General features: G+C 38.4%; 1 protein-coding gene across 1 annotated transcript in view; it reads left to right on the forward strand.

Annotated features, from left to right (window-relative positions):
- The window catches only part of Ankrd31 (ankyrin repeat domain 31), a 153,314-nt gene that overhangs the window by 80,513 nt on the left and 52,443 nt on the right, over positions 1 to 20,358 (forward strand). Inside the window, exons 16-19 of the mRNA XM_029544181.1 lie at positions 6,157 to 6,294; positions 7,080 to 7,222; positions 15,389 to 15,551; positions 18,040 to 18,155. Coding sequence (XP_029400041.1) covers positions 6,157 to 6,294; positions 7,080 to 7,222; positions 15,389 to 15,551; positions 18,040 to 18,155 — 560 coding nt within the window. The remainder of the gene's footprint in view (positions 1 to 6,156; positions 6,295 to 7,079; positions 7,223 to 15,388; positions 15,552 to 18,039; positions 18,156 to 20,358) is intronic.

Consider the following 20,358-nt stretch of genomic DNA (forward strand, 5'->3'; position numbering starts at 1 on the left):
TGTGAAGTAGCATTCTTTGTATTGATGAATATAACATTGAAGTTTCAATCAATTCTGAAAATTTGTTATACTGGTTAATATTCAAGTTACTGAATTAATGCCTAAAAAGAAGAAACTTAAAGGTAAAAGAATTTTTGGGCTTATAGTTCAAGGATAAAGATCTATCTTGTCTGTCTGTCCATCTCCATCCATCCATCTGTCCATCCATCCATCTATCTATTGTCTATCATAGTAGAGGAAGGCATAGCAAAACAAACGTGAGGCAGCCAGCCACACTGTGTCCATAGTAAGGAGGCAGAGAGCTATGCATGCTGGTACTCTGCTTGCTTACTTTTATCCTACCCAGATTCTAGCCCATGAAATAGTATGGAAACATTTAGGACAGCTCTCCTTACCTTAATAACTCAGTTCTCTACACATACCTGGAAGCTTGCCTCCTGTGCAATTCTAGATCCTGTCACGTTGACAGTCACTATTAACTATCACAAATGTTAAAGATACTGTATATCCTAAAGTGTGAAGTACTCAGCCAAGATATAATTTGTTATATAAAAATAAACAAGTATATCTGTCTCCGTAATATACAAATTTGATTTCATCTTTAGTTAATGCAGATTTTTATGTATACCAAAATATTATTTGAAAATAATCTCTATGAGTTATTATCTGTAATTGATTGGTTCACCTGTTTTATATACATATATGCCAGATCATCCAAACATTTCTTTGGCAGAAATGGGTCATTAAGTAAAAATGTTTAAGGAGCACTGCTACAAAGGACAAGAAAGGAAAATAGAGGACTTACTAATAGCAATCCTACCAGACTACTGTGAGTCTTGAGATGTTTAGTATGAGTAGTACCATTTGTGTTCTTTAGAATTTGTGCCATATTCTCTTAAGTTTTCAGTTAAATGTTGTGGAAATATAAAGTGATAGTAATACTGAATAATTTTTGCTTCAATTTTTTTAATTTTTAAGATTCATGTTTATTGTATTATATCATTCTCCCTTCAGTTCTTCCCATATACCTTCATCTCAAATTCATTATTTCTTTTTACTAATTATTGTTACTTCATATATGACAAATAAATATATAAACACAATCTGTAAGGACACCTACTATTGCTAATATGTATGTTTGTAGGGATGACCACTTGATACTGGATAATTAATATCCAATATTAGGAGGCTTATCCATGGGGAGGACTGATTGTCCCTCTCTTAACAGTCATTAACTACCAGTAGCTCTTCATCTAGGGAGCCGTGCTTTGTGAGAGTTCCCTTATCCATGTTGGCATGTGTCTTTGTCAGGGTTTGTATTCCTGCACAAAACATCATGACTAAGAAGGAAGTTGGGGAAGAAAGGGTTTATTCAGCTTACACTTCTGCATTGCTACTCATCACCAAAGGAAGTCAGGACAGGAACTCACACAGGGCAGGAACTTGGAGATAGGAGCAGATGCAGAGGTCGTGGAGGGGTGCTACTTACTGGCTTGCTCAGCTTGCTTTCTTACAGAACCCAGTACATCCAGTCCAGAGATGGCATCACCCTCAATGGGCCCTCGCCCTTGATCACTAATTGAGAAAATGCCTTAACAGCTGAATCTCATGGAGGCATTTCCTTAAGGGAGTCTCCTTTGTCTGTGATAACCCCAACTTGTGTCAAGTTGGCAAACAAAGCCAGCCAGTACAGCATGTAAGCTGGTGTTTTCATTTTTGTCTTGTTTAGGTAACCGTATTATGGAGATTTCTTGGGTGCAGCTTCCATGGCAATACATAGGAAAGTCCTAGTCGTCTGGCTTTTACAGTCTTTTATCTCCCTGTTCTGTGGTGTTCCATGGACCTTAGATGTTGGAATTGTATTGTAGATATGTCATTTACTCTCAGTAGTTTGACGAGTCATGGTTTCTGTCTGCTGCAAAAAGAAGCTTCTTTGATGAGGGGTGATAATCTATGAGGATAAGTTAAAGAAGACAGGTAGAGATTATAATAGTTTGAGAAGGTAGCCATAGTAGGTTAACCTCTAGGTCCATGGCCTCACCAATCATGGTTAGTTGTTGTACTGGCTAGGTTTGTGTCAACTTGACACAAGCTGGAGTTATCACAGAAAAGGAGCTTCAGTTGGGGAAATGCCTCCATGAGATCCAGCTGTGGGGCATTTTCTCAATTAGTGATCAAGGGGGAAGGGCCCCATTGTGGTTGGTGCTATCCCTGGACTGGTAGTCTTAGGTTCTATAAGAGAGCAGGCTGAGCAAGCCAGGGGAAGCAAGCCAGTAAACAACATCCCTCCATGGCTTCTGCATCAGCTCCTGCTTTCTGACCTGCTTGAGTTCCAGTGCTGACTTCCTTTGGTGATGAACAGCAGTGTGGAAGTGTAAGCTGAATAAACCCCTTCCTCCCCAACTGCTTCTTGGTCATGATGTTTGTGCAGGAATAGAAACTCTGACTAAGACAGTTGTCTAGGTTTACAGTACTATATATGAACCCCTCTTATTGAGTGGGCCTTAAGTCCAATAAGACAGCTCTTGGTTACCACCAGGGTATAAGTACCACTATTCTACCTTCGCAGATATTTTGCCCTTCTGGTCAGTGTTGTAGTCCATAGGCATCATTGCTGGTTGATAACTTCTTTTCTGTGTTTGTATACACCATGAACAAGGTAGTAGAACTTGTACCATTTACAGAAAGAACTATTGGGAGAAAGTTTTCACTTCGGATTTTTAGTTTACATGCCCTTGAATGCTTTATACTTAACAATTTCGTCTCTCTCTCCCTGTATCTCTCTGCCTTTCTCTTTGTATTTTTCCAGCAAAGAATGATGAGTGCACAAAAAGGACAATGTTTTATTTTTTTCTGAATGTCACTAGGAAATATCTGTGTACAGATGGGGATGTGCATGTATGCCTTAGTGGGTAAGAGCACATGCTTTGCAAACATTAATATATGAGATGAAGCACCAGCACCAATGTCAAAGGCTGAGCATGACCACACCTGTCTGTAATCTTACCATTAAGCATAGAGATGCAGATCACAAGAGCTTACTGGTCAGCCAGTCCAGCCAGTGGTGAACCTCTTGTCTGATGAGAAATCCTGTAAAGGCAAGAAGGCAAAAACTGTTAGCGGCAAACCCCCGGTGTCCTGCTCTGCACCCGTAGGCATGTGTACATTTGTGCACATGTACACATGAACATGCATGCAACATAACACACATACACACTCACAAGAAAATAGCTTTGAAGGTATTTTAATTCATGTAACTCAAGAATCCATTTTATAGAGAATAGTCTTTTATCTAGTACCTTAAGTTAATGTGGGAAGCGGGTGCAGCCACATGGCAGCCAAGACGATGCCCTGGCTCATTGCCAAGCCCCGTGATCCCTGCTTGTTTACCAAGAACCTGATCATGCGCACCTGAATGATCATGCGCTGCCCACCTGACACATAGCGTCATACAGCATGATATTGAATCACTGGCCTATCAACGCGCACCCTGTCTGCGTGCATGGCTCGGTACAGAGCGTGCTGATTGCTGATTGGATGATGAAGAGTGATGAGAGACGAGTGCAGAGGATGGAGGGGGATAAATTGGGCGATTCCCCATAATAAAAAACGCTGAAGCTGAAGCTGAGTAGTCTGAAGCAGAAGCTGCTTGAACCCTGCCTTGGTGTACGTGCGTCTTTTCCCCACCTCTGCTGGCTGGAGGCCGGGGTTTGCAGCAAGTTAATACGTTAGGCTGCTGAAGGGTTTCATGCTTAATACAGTGGTTCTCTAATCTTAGCTTGTATCATCATCACCTGGTCAGCTTGTTAAAATAAAATACGGATTGCCTAGTCCTACCCTCAGAGTCTGCTTCAATTAAGTGTACTAGTTGTCTATGTGGTTACTGACAAATTATCACAAACTTAATAGTTCTTAAAAGCAACATGCACATTTGTCCTCTATAGACAGGAGTTTAACACTAATTCACCAGTCCTTTTGGCAGTAATTTTAATAGGTTTCAATATAGGTGCTATTTGGGACTGGCTCTCACCTGAAGGCTGAACTAGGGAAAGACTTTAAGATCATGTAATTGCAGAATTTATTTCTTCAATGTGATTGTACTAAAGGCCTCAGATCCTATGGACTGATGGCCACCTTCAGTTTGTTGCTTAATGGACTTCTCCAATATAGCTGTTTTGCCTTCAGTAAATACAAGCTGAAGGCAACAGAATGAGTCTGTGGGTAGATATCAAGTATTGTAACCTTCGGTGACCTAATCAAAGATGTTAAATACTCTCAGTGTTGAAGTATTCTTTTTGGTTAGGAGATTATTCAAGGGGGAGAAGAGTACATAAAACAACAAGCATCAGTTCTGAAGAGGGTGTTTGAAGGTTTGCTCTCTACGGTAGGTTTGAGCTGGAGAATCTGCGTTTGTAGAAGACTCCCTAGGCATAGTACTCATGCAGTTGGTGTGATGGCCATTCTTCTGTTTCTTACCCTAACCCTCTATTTGGCCTTTTTATCAGTCTCCATCTTCTCTAATGTGGTTCACTAGAGCCACATTAAACAAACCTTTTGGTTCCTGGGTTTCAGGAGGGCTTTACTGTAAGATGAAGTGAGTGGTTGTCATTCATTTCAGAGTTGAAAAAGGGAGCTCGAGTCCCGACTTTACTCGGTATCAGCTTTCAGTCAGTTTTCCTGTGCCCACACATAACTGATGACCACAAGTGCTGAGTGCCTGGGGTCGGAGAGGCTTTTTCCCATGATTCTCCTTGCAGGCACTTGAATTGGAGCATCCCACATTCTGCTAAGGCATTTCACTCTTTTGCAGTGACATTCCAATTTCCCTTCCCCAAATTTGTTCAGGTCTACCCTCTGTCCTGTATTTTCTTTGATAGGTTAAAAAAAAAAACAAATAATAAAATAAAAAAAAATAGCCACGTAATGTAGCAGATATAGGGAGGAAATGAGGAAAAATATGATCTGTTCATTGTTTTTACTTCCAACTTCATGTCTCTAACTTACAGTGCAAAGAAAAGACTTTAGAAGAGGTACTTTGGAAGGTGATTTTGTATTGAATTTTTTATGAAAGAAAAACAAAATCCAAGGCCAGTTTGTTACTTGGCATCATATGGTCTAGGAACGTGCACATTGAGAAGCAGCTGTAAGAAAGGATAGAGTTTCATTATATATCACAGGTGAACTCAAGATTCTTTTGCCTCAGCCTCCCAACTACGTGTTGGGATTGCAGGCATGCACTAAAACAGGCAGCCTGAAAGTTTCTGTAATACCAGAATTTGGTTATCTTAAGAAAAAAAATGTATTGCATTGTCACAGGACTACTGATGGAGATGAGTATGGAACTGAGACAAGTTTGTCCTAACCGAGAGTTTGAGTATTTGCTTGAATCAATGCAAACCATTGTTACTTCTTCTCAATCTAAGATTTGAACCAAAAGCAGCAAACAATTTTTTCAGTCCAAGAAATCATGATACAGTTTTTTAAAAAGTTATTTTATAGCTCACAGCATGAATTCTGAAAATTAACTGATGTGTTCCCAGTTTAGAAACACCCTGAAGGGTACCGATGGAAAGATGGCTTAGTGGTTAAGAGCACTGAGTGCTCTTCCAAAGGTCCTGAGTTCAAATCCCAGCAGCCACATGGTGGCTCACAACCATCTGTAAATCCGTAATGAGGTCTGATGCCCTTTTCTGTTGTGTCTAAAAACAACTACAGTGTACTTACATATAATAAATAAATAAATCTTTAAAAAAAAGAAAAAAGAAAAAAAGAAATACCTTGAAGGAGACATCTAGTAAAAGGAAATATGGTATCCGGGAGGTAGTATCAATTTTATCATTAAAATTTCCCAGTGTTTCCAGTTTTATCTATTATATACCTTCTACATACTTTAATATAATAAGTTTGCAAGATTCTTAGCTAGTTATCTCAAACTCCTGTTCCTGTGACTCCCTACATAGTGATGGTCTCTTAGCTAGAATTGTGACAAAAAATAAACACTTCATCTTTATTTTTTTAAAAAAATAGTTACATGTTTAGTGTAGTACGTCCTGTTTATAGTATTATCAGGAAGTAGATCTGTATTTTCTAAGGTTCTTTATAAACAATGAGCATTTTGCAGAAAATAAGGCTCAGATTTGCTTGATATAATTACAGGCGTGAATATGACTGGAATCAGTAAGAGGAACGCCAAAGGAGAAAGTCAGCTCCATGTGGCTGCCAGTGGAGGAAATCTTCCCCAAGTGAAAGTGCTAATAGAAGCTGGAGCAGATGTGAATCTCAAAGATAGTGCAGGTTTGGGGCTTTTTGTTTGTTTTTTCATTTGAACTCACTGAAGTACTGGTTTGTTGTTTTTTTCCTTTGCCCCTAATTTTGATACTGGGTGATACTTAGCTAAGTTTGAACTGTATTTTTATGCCACATTTTAGTTTGGTAAATTAGTGAATAATAAAATGTATCATTGTTTCAATGACTGTCTCCTTTGAAACAGTTGTTATGATTAGGACTTTCCGAAGGATGCACAGAGTGAGAAGGGCAGGGAGTTAGGTTTCTCCTGGGAGATTCAGGAGGAAATGCAAAATGTCCCAACTCCTGTCCACTCTCTGCTCCCTTTCTGCGACTCCCTCTTTTCCTCTTTTGTTCTTTCTTGTTCTAAACCTGTTCTAAAAATCATTTTTGTGACATTATGCTTATACAGAAAATAATCTTGTGTAAACAATTAAAGAGGGAAATGCAAAGATTTAACTGAGTCAGGTGCCACTTTAAATAGAAATGTAGTAGCACTGCAAATCTGAGATATGAAAGCTAGGTATTACCAAAACTAAGCTGAAATGATTAGCAGTTTTCCTGTTTCTGTCTTGTCACTTTTATCACCCTATTTAGGGAGAGATTACCCTTTTTCCAAAAATGAGGCTTATATGTTTTAAAACAATACTTCTAAAATTATTTCTTATTCAATACTTAATACATTTTCATGTATTTTAATAGTTATTGAGTTCACTAACACAAGACCCCTCAAAACAAAGATACCACATGAATCTTAATGGTTATGGAGCAGCTTTATTATTTTTCTTTTCCAGGTTGGACACCCCTTCACAAGGCATCTAGTGGGGGATTCGATGATGTAATTACAGAGTTATTACAAGCCGGTGCAAATGTAAACTGTGAGACTATAGAAGGGATTGTGCCTTTACATGGTGCTTCTGCGGGGAATCACTTAAAGGTAATGGTGCTTGTCAGATTAGATGTCTATGTTCTTAGGAAAATGAGTGGAAATGGAAATATTTAAAGTGAGAACTAACGTGATTGCTTATACTAGTAAATGGTTCTAAAGCCTGCTAAAATTATGAATGAAGATGCAATGTTGTGTGGGGATTAGAGGATCAGTACGTCTATTAATGACTTATTTTTCCATTGTCTGTCAGATGTCATGTAAGTCAGAAGAAAACAGTCTATGAATCTAATTTTATTTTTAATTGTTTAAGATGATTCCACAAAGGGTCTTATATTAGTGCTGATGCATGTGACAGATATTTTGGTTTTTGAGACAGGATCTTAATGTGCAACCAGTGCTGGCCTCAAATTTAGAATGCTTCCTGCCCAGAGCTCATCATCAGTACCCCTCTTCCTTCTTTGTCTTCTCTTATCTTTCTGACAGATCTAGGGAGGAGAAATCTTACTATTACCAAAAATAACATAGGGCTGCGGACACAACTCAGTCAGAAGACAAACTTGAGGACCTGAGTTCCATCCCTAGAACCCACATGAGGAAAAACCCAAAGTTGAGGAAATGGAAGTAGGCAGTTTTCTGGGGTCCACTGACCAGACTCCCTTGCCTAACCAGGACGCATCAGATTCCAGTGTCCCTGTCTCAGAGACCAGAGACCCTGTCTCAAAAAACAAGGTTCAAGACTTACAATGAATGACATTGGAGGGTGACCTCTGCCCTTCAACCATGTGTACATGTCCACACACACACACATGGATATGGACACAAAATGTTTTGAAACTCTCTTGAGTAGTTATTTATATGTATATAGCTTTAAGAGCACAGTAATAATAACTTTGTAAATTTTCCCATGCTGTTTCAGCCTAAAAGTAGTCATATGTTACTGAATTTATATTTACAGAGATAGGAGATAGGAACTAACATTAAGACCAAAATAGGTAGGCTTCTTTTGGGGAGCTCTTTGGACTTTCATGTATTTAAAATAAGAAAGAATGAACAAATTCTTAAGAATCTGTTGTTTTACAAGCTCTGACTAGTAACCCAAATTGGTGAGTTGTAATTAAGTGGATAAAACTTTTTATTATCTAACTGATTAACTGGATGGGGAATTATTGTTATAAGTATAAATACTACATGATGACATTCTCAGCCACATAAATAAGTTTCAACACTTAATAGTGGAGAAATCAGTTTTAGACTATTATCCTAAAAATAAAAAGAGTACATTTTAAAAATTAATTCTATCATTGGTATTTGTATTGGACAACTGGAGATGTATTTTGTTCTTTTTTGTTGTTGTTCTTTTTTTTATTTTTTTGGTTTTCCGAGACAGGGTTTCTCTGTGTAGCCCTGGCTGTCCTGGAACTCACTCTGTATACCAGGCTGGCCTCAAACTCAGAAATCTGCCTGCCTCTGCCTCCCGAGTGCTGGGATTAAAGGCCTGCGCCACCACGCCCGGCTGGAGATGTATTTTTAAAACAACGTATAGGACTTAGTATATAGAGATCTTATCTAGGATTGATCTCATCACTGTATTAATGCTATAGCTATGAACTATAAAGGAAAATGACAGGTGGAATATGGAGGTCTCTGTGTGAATATTGTCTTGTGTCCTAGTCTTCACAAGACATTATTCTCTTCCTAAACAAAAGTACGACTCTGTATCCAGTGCTTCTGCTTAGTGACGCTATCTAGAGTGACTCAGTACCCAGTATTGTTATTGTTGTTGTTGTTGTTGTTGTTGTTGTTGTTGTTGTGTGTAGGGCTATGTGTAAGTGAATTTTCATACCTTGGAACCCAGAGGTCAATAGCAAGTTTCCTGCTCAGTCATTCTCCGTTTTAGTTTTGAGACAGGCTCTCTCAGTGGATGTATAGTTTGCTTACTGAGCTAAAGTGGCTGGCAAGAATACCACAGACATCCTTATTACCACCCTCCGTTTTTAACATTTTATTTATTTTATGTGTATTAGTGTTTTGCCTGCATTTGTGTCTGTGCATCATATACATGCAGTGCCCAAGGAGGCCAGCAGAGGGCATCAGATCCTTTAGAACTGGAGTTACAGATGGTAGTTTATTTTACTTTAATCTTTTTGAATGTGGATCTTATCTTTTAATGGCTAAGCCATGTCTGCACCCTATCCTAATTTTGTTTTTGTTTTTGTTTTTCGAGACAGGGTTTCTCTGTATCGCCCTGGCTGTCCTGGAACTCACTTTGTAGACAAGGCTGAACTTGAACTCAGAAATCCGCCTGCCTCTGCCTCCCAAGTGCTAGGATTAAAGGTGTGCGCCACCATGCCTGGCTCTATCCTAATTTTTAAATTAGTTAATATGGAGCACAGACCTTTTTAATAAATAAGGGTTAAGAGAATTCATTTCCTAATGTGTTGCATTTAAAATATTAAAGTATAAGGCTGAATAATGGCTCAGTGGTTAAGAGCACAGACTATACCTTACAGACTAGACCCACATGGCAGCTCACAACTATCTGTAACTCCAGATTCAGATAATCAGATGCCCTCTGAGGGCACTTCATGGTCATGGTGCATAGAAAGCAAAATGCGAATACACATAAAAAATAATATGCAGCAAAATACCCATATACGTAGAATAAAATAAGTTTTTAATGTCTTTGCAAAACACATGAAACTCAAGAAGAAGGAAGACCAAAGTGTGGATACTTTGTTCCTCCTTAGAATGGGGAACAAAATACCCATGAAAGTAGTTACAGAGACAAAGCTTGGAGCTGAGATGAAAGGAAGGACCATCCAGAGACTGCCCAACCCGGGGATCCATCCCATATACAACCACCAAACCCAGACACTATTGCATATGCCAGAAAGATTTTGCTGACAGGACCCTGACATAGCTCTCTCTTGTGAGTCTATGCCAATTCCTGGCAAATACAGAAGTGGATGCTCACAGCCTTCTATTGGATGGAACACAGGCCCCCTAGTGAAGGAGCTAGAGAAAGTAACCAAGGAGCTGAAGGGGTCTGCAACCCTATAGGAGGAACAACCATACGAACTACCCAGTACCCCCTGCCCCAGCTGTGTCTCTAGTTGCATATGTAGCAGAGGATGGCCTAGATGGCCATCAATGGGAGGAGAGGCCCTTGGTCTTGCGAAGATCATATGCCCCAGTACAGGGGAATGCCAGGGCCAGGAAGCAGGAGTGGGTGGGTTGGGGAGCAGGGCAGGGGGTGGTATACTGTAGTCATCTGCGACCACACTAACTGGGTTCCTGAGTGGGAGGCTGGAGCTGTATAGGAGAGAACAGCCAGAGAAGTAAAGAGACCAAGACAGATTTCTGATCAAGGCCCAATGTTTACTAAGAGTCTGTGCTTATATAGAGGGAAAACCCATCCCCTGCCATGCCAGGCTTCTTGATGCTTTGTTGCTAAGTTGTTAGCACTAGTCTGCAAGAGCTGTTAGCATTAGGTCGCCAAGTCCACAGGTTTTTGGCTATTTCAGGAAGATCTCAGGAAGACAGGTTCAGCCTCTCAGTGGCTGGTGACAGAACAATAAAGCCATCTAGGTCATTGGAAGGCTCCATCCCGGTGGTCTCATTCACAGTGGCAGCAAGGCCTGAGCCAACCTGCTCAAGGCTGGGGGAGGCTACAGTATAGGGGACTTTCTGGATAGCATTTGAGATATAAATGAAGAAACATCTAATAAAAAAAATAATTGTCTAATGTCAAAGTTCTTTAGTAAGAAGAAAGAGGAAGAAAGAGTAGATTATAAAGGATGAGATTCTAGATGCGATAATTATGTAGACTTAAAGAATTCCACTTTGTATCTTCAAAAGAAAAAGTTAAATGCTTGGAAGAAAATAATATTGTACTGTGGGACTCATGTATTCAAGTAAAGTAAAAGATAAGAGTGGCCAAAATAGGTGCTAGAGAAATGGCTCAGAGGTTAAGAGCACTGACTGCACTTCCAGAGGTCTGGAGTTCAAATCCCAGCAACCACATGGTGGCTCACAACCACCTGTAATGGGATCCAATGCCCTCTTCTGGTGTCTGAAGACAACTACAGTATACTCATACATAAAATAAATAAATATTTTTTAAAATTCTATTGTAAAATTCATACAATAAAATTATTTACTATTAAAAGAGATAGGTGACAAATTAAAAATGTCTCATTGACTAAGTAGCAAGGCATGGTGACTTCTGATCCCTGCATCCACCTGTTATGAAAAGAAGAGAAAGAGGGGCAAGAGAATGTGTACAGAGGCAGAGGAGGGTAGACTGCTGCCCCAGAGTGCTCTGGTGTTTAGTTATGTGCACTTTTGTTTGCCTTCAGCTAAGACCCTGTGACAAAACCACAAATAAATAAATAAACCCATCTTTACTAATTATAATTTCCAATGTAAATGATTCATACTCTGATAGTCAGCTTTGTGTAACTGTAACACATACTTGAATAAGTTATCTTACAAAGAGAAAATTTTTATATTTGGTTCATGGTATCAGGGTTTTAGTCTGTGGTTGATTGGCTATTGCTTTAGGCATGTGGTGTATAGAATAGTGGCAGCAAGCACATGGTTAAACAAAGCAAAAGAGGAAATCAGTCTGCATATCCATCGGCACAGGAGTGATAGACATGACTGGTATATATGCTCAGTGGGATTTTATTCACCTGTAAAGAATGAAATTATGTTGTTGGCAGAAAAATAGAAATTACCATATTCAGAAGGATAAATACTAGGCTGGAGCGATGGCTCAGCAGCTAAGAGCACTGACTGCTCTTCAATTCCTAGCAACCACATAGTGGCTCACAACCATCTGTAATGAGATCTGATGCCCTCTTCTGGTGTGTCTGAAGACATAATCCATTAAGTCAGAAGGATAAATACTGCATCTTTTATGTCATATGTAGACTCTAGATTTAATATATATACATGATATACATGAATATATCTGTGTTTGCATATATGTGTATATGTGTGTACATATATACCTAGTACATGAAAGTAAGAGGTCCACAGTGGAGAGAAGACTTGTAAAGAGAGGAAGGGAGAGGGAACATGGGAAGCTAATGGGAAAGAAATAAAAATAATCATATTTTCTCTTATATACAGAATCTAGATTTAATTATATATATGTGGGACCATTAGGACAAGAAGGAAACCAGCCAAAGAGGAGGAGGAATGAGGAAGGGAAGTGGTGTTTGTGTGTGTGTGTGTGTGTGTGTGTGTGTGTGTGTGTGTGTGTGTGTAAGAGCAAGGCTCAATAATATACATGCATGAAAATTTCATAATGAAACCTATTATTTTGTATTCTAAGAAGTTTATTTAAAATTTGGAAAGCAATAAAATTCTAAGCCCAATGAACAATAATTTGTCTGAAACTATAATAGATATACCTAAAAATGATTTTAATAGAGAAATATCTCTTATTAAAAGCAATGCTGTGATTTAAATACAATTAAGTTATAATTAAACAAACTTAAGCTAATAAAAAGAACATATTTGGAAAAATTATTAAAATATAATGCTGACTCTAGAAATGTATACAACTATAACATGACCAAACAATTTATATCAGGAATATGAGATTAGTCTTTTGAAAGTCAGTGTAATCTATCAAATTAACAGACTAAAAACAGAAAATGCCTGGTTATTTGGAAAGATGAACTGTGTTCATGGATTAAAATACTTACTATTGCTTATATGTTTGTTCTTAACTAATAAATTAGCAAATACATCAGTTAAATTCAAAATCTCAACAGAGATTTTCATAAAAATTAATAAGCTTGTTTTGAAATTTATACAGAACTGAAAAGAATGTGAAATAGCTGAGACAGTTTTGAAAATGCAATCTTAGTTCATACCATCTATAGAGTTGTAGATACTTATTCCATACCTATCATAATAAAGAAAAGCATATCAGGCCAGAGTATCTCAACAATAGCACCACTGATATTTGGAGATGAATGTTCCTTTGTTGTGGAGTACTAACTACCATGTACATAAGCATAAACAGGATGTTTAATAGCATTGCTGAGCTCTACCCACTCCACAGCCTCTGCTTGTGAGAACCAGAGTGTCTCCAGACATTGATGAATATTTCCTGCTGCATACATCCTGTTGGGCAAAAAAACAAAAAAACAAACAAACAAAAAATCACCCCAATTAAGAACCACTGAGTTTTATATACAAATCAATTAGATAGAAAGCAGCATGTAGAAATAGATCCACAAATATGATCAGTTGATTTTCGACAGTGATACAAAGATGACTTGGATAGAATGGAAATTTTTAGATTTTTTTCCCCAAATTTTAGAAGCCCTTAATCTTTTACTATATATAAAAAATAATTTAAAATGGATCATGGGCCTTAAAGAGTTAATTAAGGCAACCCCTCCTAAAAGAAAACATAAGAAAATTTCATGATTTTTCAGATAGACAAGTATTTTCTTAAATAGAGTCTAATAGGCATCATTTACCAACTCTGGTAAGTTAGACTATGAAAATAAAATAAAAAATCCCTTCAAAGCTGTGAGTAAAGTCAAAGAAGATGACTCAGGCTGGGGAGCTCTATTTCCTACGTCTGTTTATGATAAGTAGTCCTGTCTGTTGGCTCAGTGGCTTTTAAATGTCTCCTTTGCTTCTTTATCTTTATATAAGCAGAAAGATAAAAATCTATTGTCACATAGTGTGCATCCATTTCACTCAAATCCTGACCATAGTTTTGCTGTCAGATGTTTCCATAGTTTTGGATCTCTGCCTCTTAGCCTGATTCACTCATAATGTATTCTAATGGTTAGCTATTCTTTTTTTTTTTAAAGATTTATTTATTTATTATATGTAAGTACACTGTAGCTGTCTTCAGACACTCCAGAAGAGGGTGTCAGATCTTGTTACGGATGGTTATGAGCCACCATGTGGTTGCTGGGATTTGAACTCCGGACCTTTGGAAGAGCAATCGGGTGCTCTTACCCACTGAGCCATCTCACCAGCCCAAGCTATTCTTAATTTTGTTAAATTACAAACTTCTAACACACAACTTCTTTTAAACTTTATTTTTTTAAATTTTATCTATGTGTGTGTACCTGAGTATATTTGTGTACCACATGTGTGCAGGAACCTGTTGAGATCAGAAGACATGTTGGATCTCTTAGAACTAGAGCTACAAACAGTTGTGATCCACCACCATGTTAACATGCAACTTTTTGTTTTAGTTTAGTTTTTTATTACATCCATTTATGTTGGGGGTCCTATATGTGTGGGCACTTGTAGGGTACTCATGGCATGTACAGAAGTTCAAGGGTAACCTGTGGTAGTAGATTTCCTTCTATTATGTGGATCCCAGGTATCAAACTCAGGTTATCAGACTTGGCAGCAAGCACCTTTAGCCACTGAGCCAATTCTCCAGTCCTCCTAACACTCAACGTTGAGTACCTGAGGGTAATCTTATTTATGTTAGAAATGCTTGGTCATTTGTTTTCTTTCTGTAAAATGCCAGGGTTAGAATAGATCATTTGTAAGTGCTACCTCCATCTTTGATATCTTATGATCATAACTACTAGAATATGTATTTCTATAGAGAAAATTTTAGAATGGCTATTAGGTTGGTAGATCAATTTTCCTGAGATGCTCATACAAATAGAGCTTCACTAGCTACAGTGGATTGGTAACTTGTAGTATAAATGTACTGTACTGTAGTCCAGAGGCAAGGCTTACCATCTTCTTTACTCTGTCCCCCTGCTGGTTGGGCTGTACAGTAGGTCTGTATCATCGATGTCACATTTTCATACAAATGACTCAATCTGTACTGTGTACACCTGTGCTGTCCAGTACAGAAGCTATGAGCCACATTTTGCTATTTGAATTGAATTAATTTAATAAAGAATTGTGTTACTCATTTTCACTGTGTTTTAGATACTCAGCAAGGGCACATGGTTTTCAGCTACTTTTTGGGAACATCTGGTACAGAAATAATTCTGGGCAGAAGTGACTAGAAGTGGCATTACCTGTGCCACTCTTTACCTGGGAAGCAGTGTACTATGGGCCAGCCAAGCTCAATCAAAGTTACTGTTACCATATCAAATTTAGCCAAAATGTTCTTGTCCATACCTTGAAGATATGTGCTTAGTGGTGATGTCTTAAGATGAAAGCAGATATATGTAGATATAACTTATAAAAATTACCTTACAGGCAGCTGAGATACTCTTAGAACATGGAGCAAACCCTAATCAAAAAGATCAGAAACAGAGGACTGCTTTAGATGAAGCAGGTGATGAAAAAATGAAAGAACTACTAAAATCCTATGGTGCTATTGAGTCGACAAATGGAGAGAAGAGGAACTCTACAGTTCTAGGTATGCATGTCAATATTGCTCTCTTTTTTATACAGGTCTATGTCTCTGCTTAGCAAAGTAAAGTATTTGCGTATATAATATAGTGTTATTTCCTAACTGGGATGGGGGTTCCATCTGTTCATCAAACTCTCAAAAATGCATTATTTTTAGAAATTAGTATTCTAAAATTTGATTTAGAGGCTAAAGCATTGGCTCAGCAGTTAAAAGTAGAAGGTGCTGTTCCAGTGGACCCAGGTTTGATCCCACCACTCACATGGTGGCTCACGGTGATCTGTAACCTGCTCTTCTGGCCTCTGCAGGTACTGCATGCACTGGGCATAGTGACAGTGACATATATAGAGGTAAAACACCTATATACATAAAATAAAAATAAATAAATCTCTAAATATAATAAAATTTATAGATCATGTATTAATACTAGTTTTTCCTTTACACCTTCCTTTTTAACTTCTGAGTACAAAGGATGCTATTTTCATAAAATTGTCATGATATTTAATCTAGAATTTTTAAGAATCTTTTACTTTGGGACTGGAGAGATGGCTCAGCGGTTTAGAGCACTGACTGTTCTTCCAGAGGTCCTGAATTCAAATCCCAGCAACCACATGGTGGCTCACATCCATCTGTAATGGGATCCGATGCCCTCTTAAGTGTACTCACATACATAAAATAAATAAATCTTTTAAAAAAAAAAGAATCTTTTACTTTATATAGAAATTTCCCAAACTGGTGAGATGGCTCAGTAGTTAAGAGCACTGATTGCTCTTCCAACGGTCCTGAGTTCAAATCCCAGCATCCACATGGTGGCTCACAACCACCCATAATAAGATCTGATGCTCTCTTCTGGCATGTCTGAAGACAGCTACAGTATACTTACGTATAATAATAAATCTAAAAAAAAAAAAGAAAGAAAGAAAAAGAAAGAAAGAAATTTCCCTGAGGGGCAATGCAGTCAGGCACTTGCCTAAAGCCTGAATGTTTTAGTGCTTTTGAAAGTCTAGTCTCTGGGTCCATGAACTCTGCTATGGCCTGCTGAATGTTTCCATCTGTTGTCACTGGTCTTATAGAACCCACCTGTTTGGATGGTTATGGGACCTTCTGAAGTTATGTACTTCTGTGTCCTTACATTTTGTTATTCAGGAAGACACCAACTGGCCACTGGACACATAGCCTAATAAAACAGAACCCTGGAGAGCACCAGTTGTTCATTTTAGGGTTGCTTGGCTGACCAGAAGCTGCAGTGTATAGCTTATACACCAAGGGAGGGGGTCAGCACATACTGATTGCTAAGGGAGGCCCCCAAATCCCCATAGGTTTCTATAAAATGTTTACTACTCTCGCATCATCTTAAAGCTAAAAAATGCAAACCAAAACTTTGCTGATTCTGGAGTACCTGTCTATGTGGATATAAGTGACACCCTAACTATACTATATTGTCTAACAAAGGACAATGAGCAGCTGTTATGCCCAGAGGATATAAAGTAGTGGTATTCAATTCTGGGAGCAATTGGAGATGTAGAAACTGTATGTTGATGTTGAGGATTGAAAGGTATATAGGACCTGTGGGGGGGGAGGAAGTCAGTGAGGAACTCTGTGGATACAAGGAAAGTTTGAGCAAGTTGTGAGCACTAGTGGCAAAGGATGGGTGAGCTTGATGTGTGCTACGTGAGCTACAAAGAGAAAGGGGCAGTAGAGTATTTCAATGAAAGGCAGATTTATCTTTTGTCAAATCTTACACATTTGAAATTATTCCTTCCATAGATGTTTTTCTCTCCCACAATTACCATGAACTGATTAAAACCAAAACTCAGTGTGTAACTGTTAGTGATCTAGAGCACATGCGGATCAAGGTCAGGACTGCTCAAAGTCTTTTCTTTCTTGGAGCCCCATTGAGCATTTTCTCCCTTTCTGCAGCCATACCTGAAGACTCGGCTATCATGATTTAACTGAGCTTAGCACACTAGGGAATCTTGGCATTTGGACATAGTGGGACTACTGGGTCTACTGATTCTTGAATGTATATTTAGTCAGGTGCCCAGAGGGATGAGGAGCATAGAACAAATGATAATATGGGCAAAAGGAACTCATAATAGGAAGAAAAAAAACCCAAAAATACTACAGAGTAGTGAATCATAGTTGTTACGAGCATGCTCTTGGATTCAGATAACATCTAGTTTCAGAATTAACTGTGTGCCAGATTTCCTGAATTCTGACATTTCAGTTCTTCTAATAAAATTTGTAGCAAACTACCTATTTCAAGGGTTTCTTATGAATATTTTAATAATAAATAAGATGATACACAAGCAAATAATCTAGTATGTGCTAAGTGCTCATAAACTGTTGTCATAGTTAATAATAATGAGAAGCTACCTAGCAATAAAACAATAGTTGTAATCTTGTTCTTTTCATCCTTTTCAATTCAAACTGATAAAAAAAAAAATCTTGAACATTCTTATTTTCTAACTTTATTTTTCTAACTTATTTTTTTAAGTAAAAATCCCTACTGTTCGGCCAAAAAGATATAAGCAGTTTATCAGTGACAATGACAAAGTAATTGGTTCTCCTGTCCCCTCACATAAAGCAAAGAAGAGTGAGAGCCTTCCTGCGGTAAGTGACATGGAAGTCCATTTATGTGTCAGCCTGGAGAATTCCATCCCTTCAAATAGCCAGCTATCGGATGTGGACATGGATTGAATGTGCGTTTTCATAACAGTGTCGGTTGAACAAAATGAGTCAAGAAGATATACTGCGTGATTAACTCTCAGTTGTCTGCACTGACCAAAGAAGTACACATTAGCCTCTGTCCTTTCTACCCTGCTAGAGCCTTTGAATACTTTCCCAAAGTCTCTGTTGTGTCTTCATTCACATTTGAGGATATGTAGTTCATAGAAGACTCTAGAGCCCACACAGAGAACAGCAATGTTACTGGCTTAACTGCCTTGAGTCTCACATTTGATGTTAGAATTTGTGGTGAACCTTGTTGTGGGAAATATTAAAAATGAAACAGCAACTTCCTGCGCTATACCCTGCTACTCTCTGCCTTGGTGGGCTGGCTGGATATGCACTGGCAGTAATGGCTGACTTGTTCTTATTTCATTGAGACTCTCTGACTCAGAGCTCCAAAATCTCTCCACCCAAAGAGATTCCACTAAGTTTCCACTGGCGGGTTGTTACTACGCCAGCCCCACACTTCAAAACCCCCACGACCTTTGTGGTGCACATCAGGCAAACCCAAGCTTTGCCACTGTACTTTTTTCTCTTGGACCCAGGTGAGCCACTATGTGAAGGAAAACACAACACAAACTTACTTCTGGAACAATGGGTAACTTAATCACTGGGCAAAACAACTAAAATCCTAATCTTTTTTTTTTTTTTCTTTTAACAAGAACACTACTCCGCTTTTATTTATTTGTTTTTCATTAGTGTAAATCCAGGAGGGGTATAGCATCACATAGTCTGTGTCTGATGGCTTTCATTAGCAGGAAGGTTGCTGCACAATTTGGAATTTGGCATGAATCATGCTGCTGTTTCCATGGGCCTGGTTACCTTTCTCCAGACTGCTCTGTTTGTTCAGTTGGCCTCCAGGCACAAGGTGTTGTTTTTTGCTTTATACACATAAGCACATCTTTTGCCTGTTAAGAATTCAATTTCATCTCGGGCATAAACACCTTCAGTTTTAAGAAGAACCAAGTGCTCTGTTTCTGGAGACCCTTGTTTACAGCCAGCAAAAATGACCTTGCATTATAACCTTCCAGACATATTCGCTGTTTAGAAGTCCTGGTCCCAGGAAACCGCAGTAATCTGTCCCCATAGTTTAAAAGCAGGAACTTGCCTGACTTTCAAAGATGGTAGGATAGCAGGAGACATGCAGTATCTTTATAAAATGGTCATTATAGTATGGTCATTTAAAAGATAAATTCCAAAGTCTTATTAAATTTAAATCCTCTGGTGGTTAATCCTGATGGATCTACCATTGAAACAGGGAGAGACTAGTAGCTATATCTTGTCCTCACGCTATCCCCATTCAAAAGGACCCTCTCTCTCTCCTGCTTCCTCTCTTCCCCTATCCAACCCAGAAGTCCCGCCTACTTGCCCAGTGATTGGCTCCTTTATTCATTAGGGGATGATTCACAAGAAGTCACCTGAGTATGTGACTAATTCCTAGTTCGCAGCCCCTCCCAGGAGAGAGGAATTAGCATCAAAGTACAAGCAAACCCACAGCTATCCACAACAGAACCTCACTATTGCTCAATAAATACCATTTATATATAGATAGGTTGATTTGATAGATGATATTTTTAGTTAAAAACTACTAAGTTAATTAAATACAAACTTAAGTAAGGTATATTATTATTATTATTATTATTCAATATTATTTTGAATATGTCATTGTCCATTGTTGGAAGATCTACATATATAATCAAGATCTACAATATGAGCTAGACAGGAAGGTTGGCACAAAGGTAGTATCTTTAATGAAACCTAAAGGTAGAGGTTTAGCCTGAGCACAAATTTAGACCTTCTTGTTGCTTTTGTGATTTTAAGTGATTTACTATGTGAAGAGATAGGCCTTGGGGTTTTTTATTTGTTTTACAAGTTCATATTTTGTAGTTTTACTATGATGTGTTTAATAAATGGCAGTGCAAAGATTGCTTTACCATCTCTAATTTAAAGACAGTTCACCAAGTAAAGACACTTGCCACCAAGCATGACAACCTGAGTTCTAGCCCTAGAATCCAGATGGTAGGAGAGAACCAACTTCCAAAACTTGTCTTCTGTCTTCCAGTGTGCGCACACACACACACACACA

The sequence above is a fragment of the Mus pahari genome, chromosome 11, assembly GCF_900095145.1.
Source record: "Mus pahari chromosome 11, PAHARI_EIJ_v1.1, whole genome shotgun sequence".
Lineage (NCBI taxonomy): Eukaryota > Metazoa > Chordata > Mammalia > Rodentia > Muridae > Mus > Mus pahari.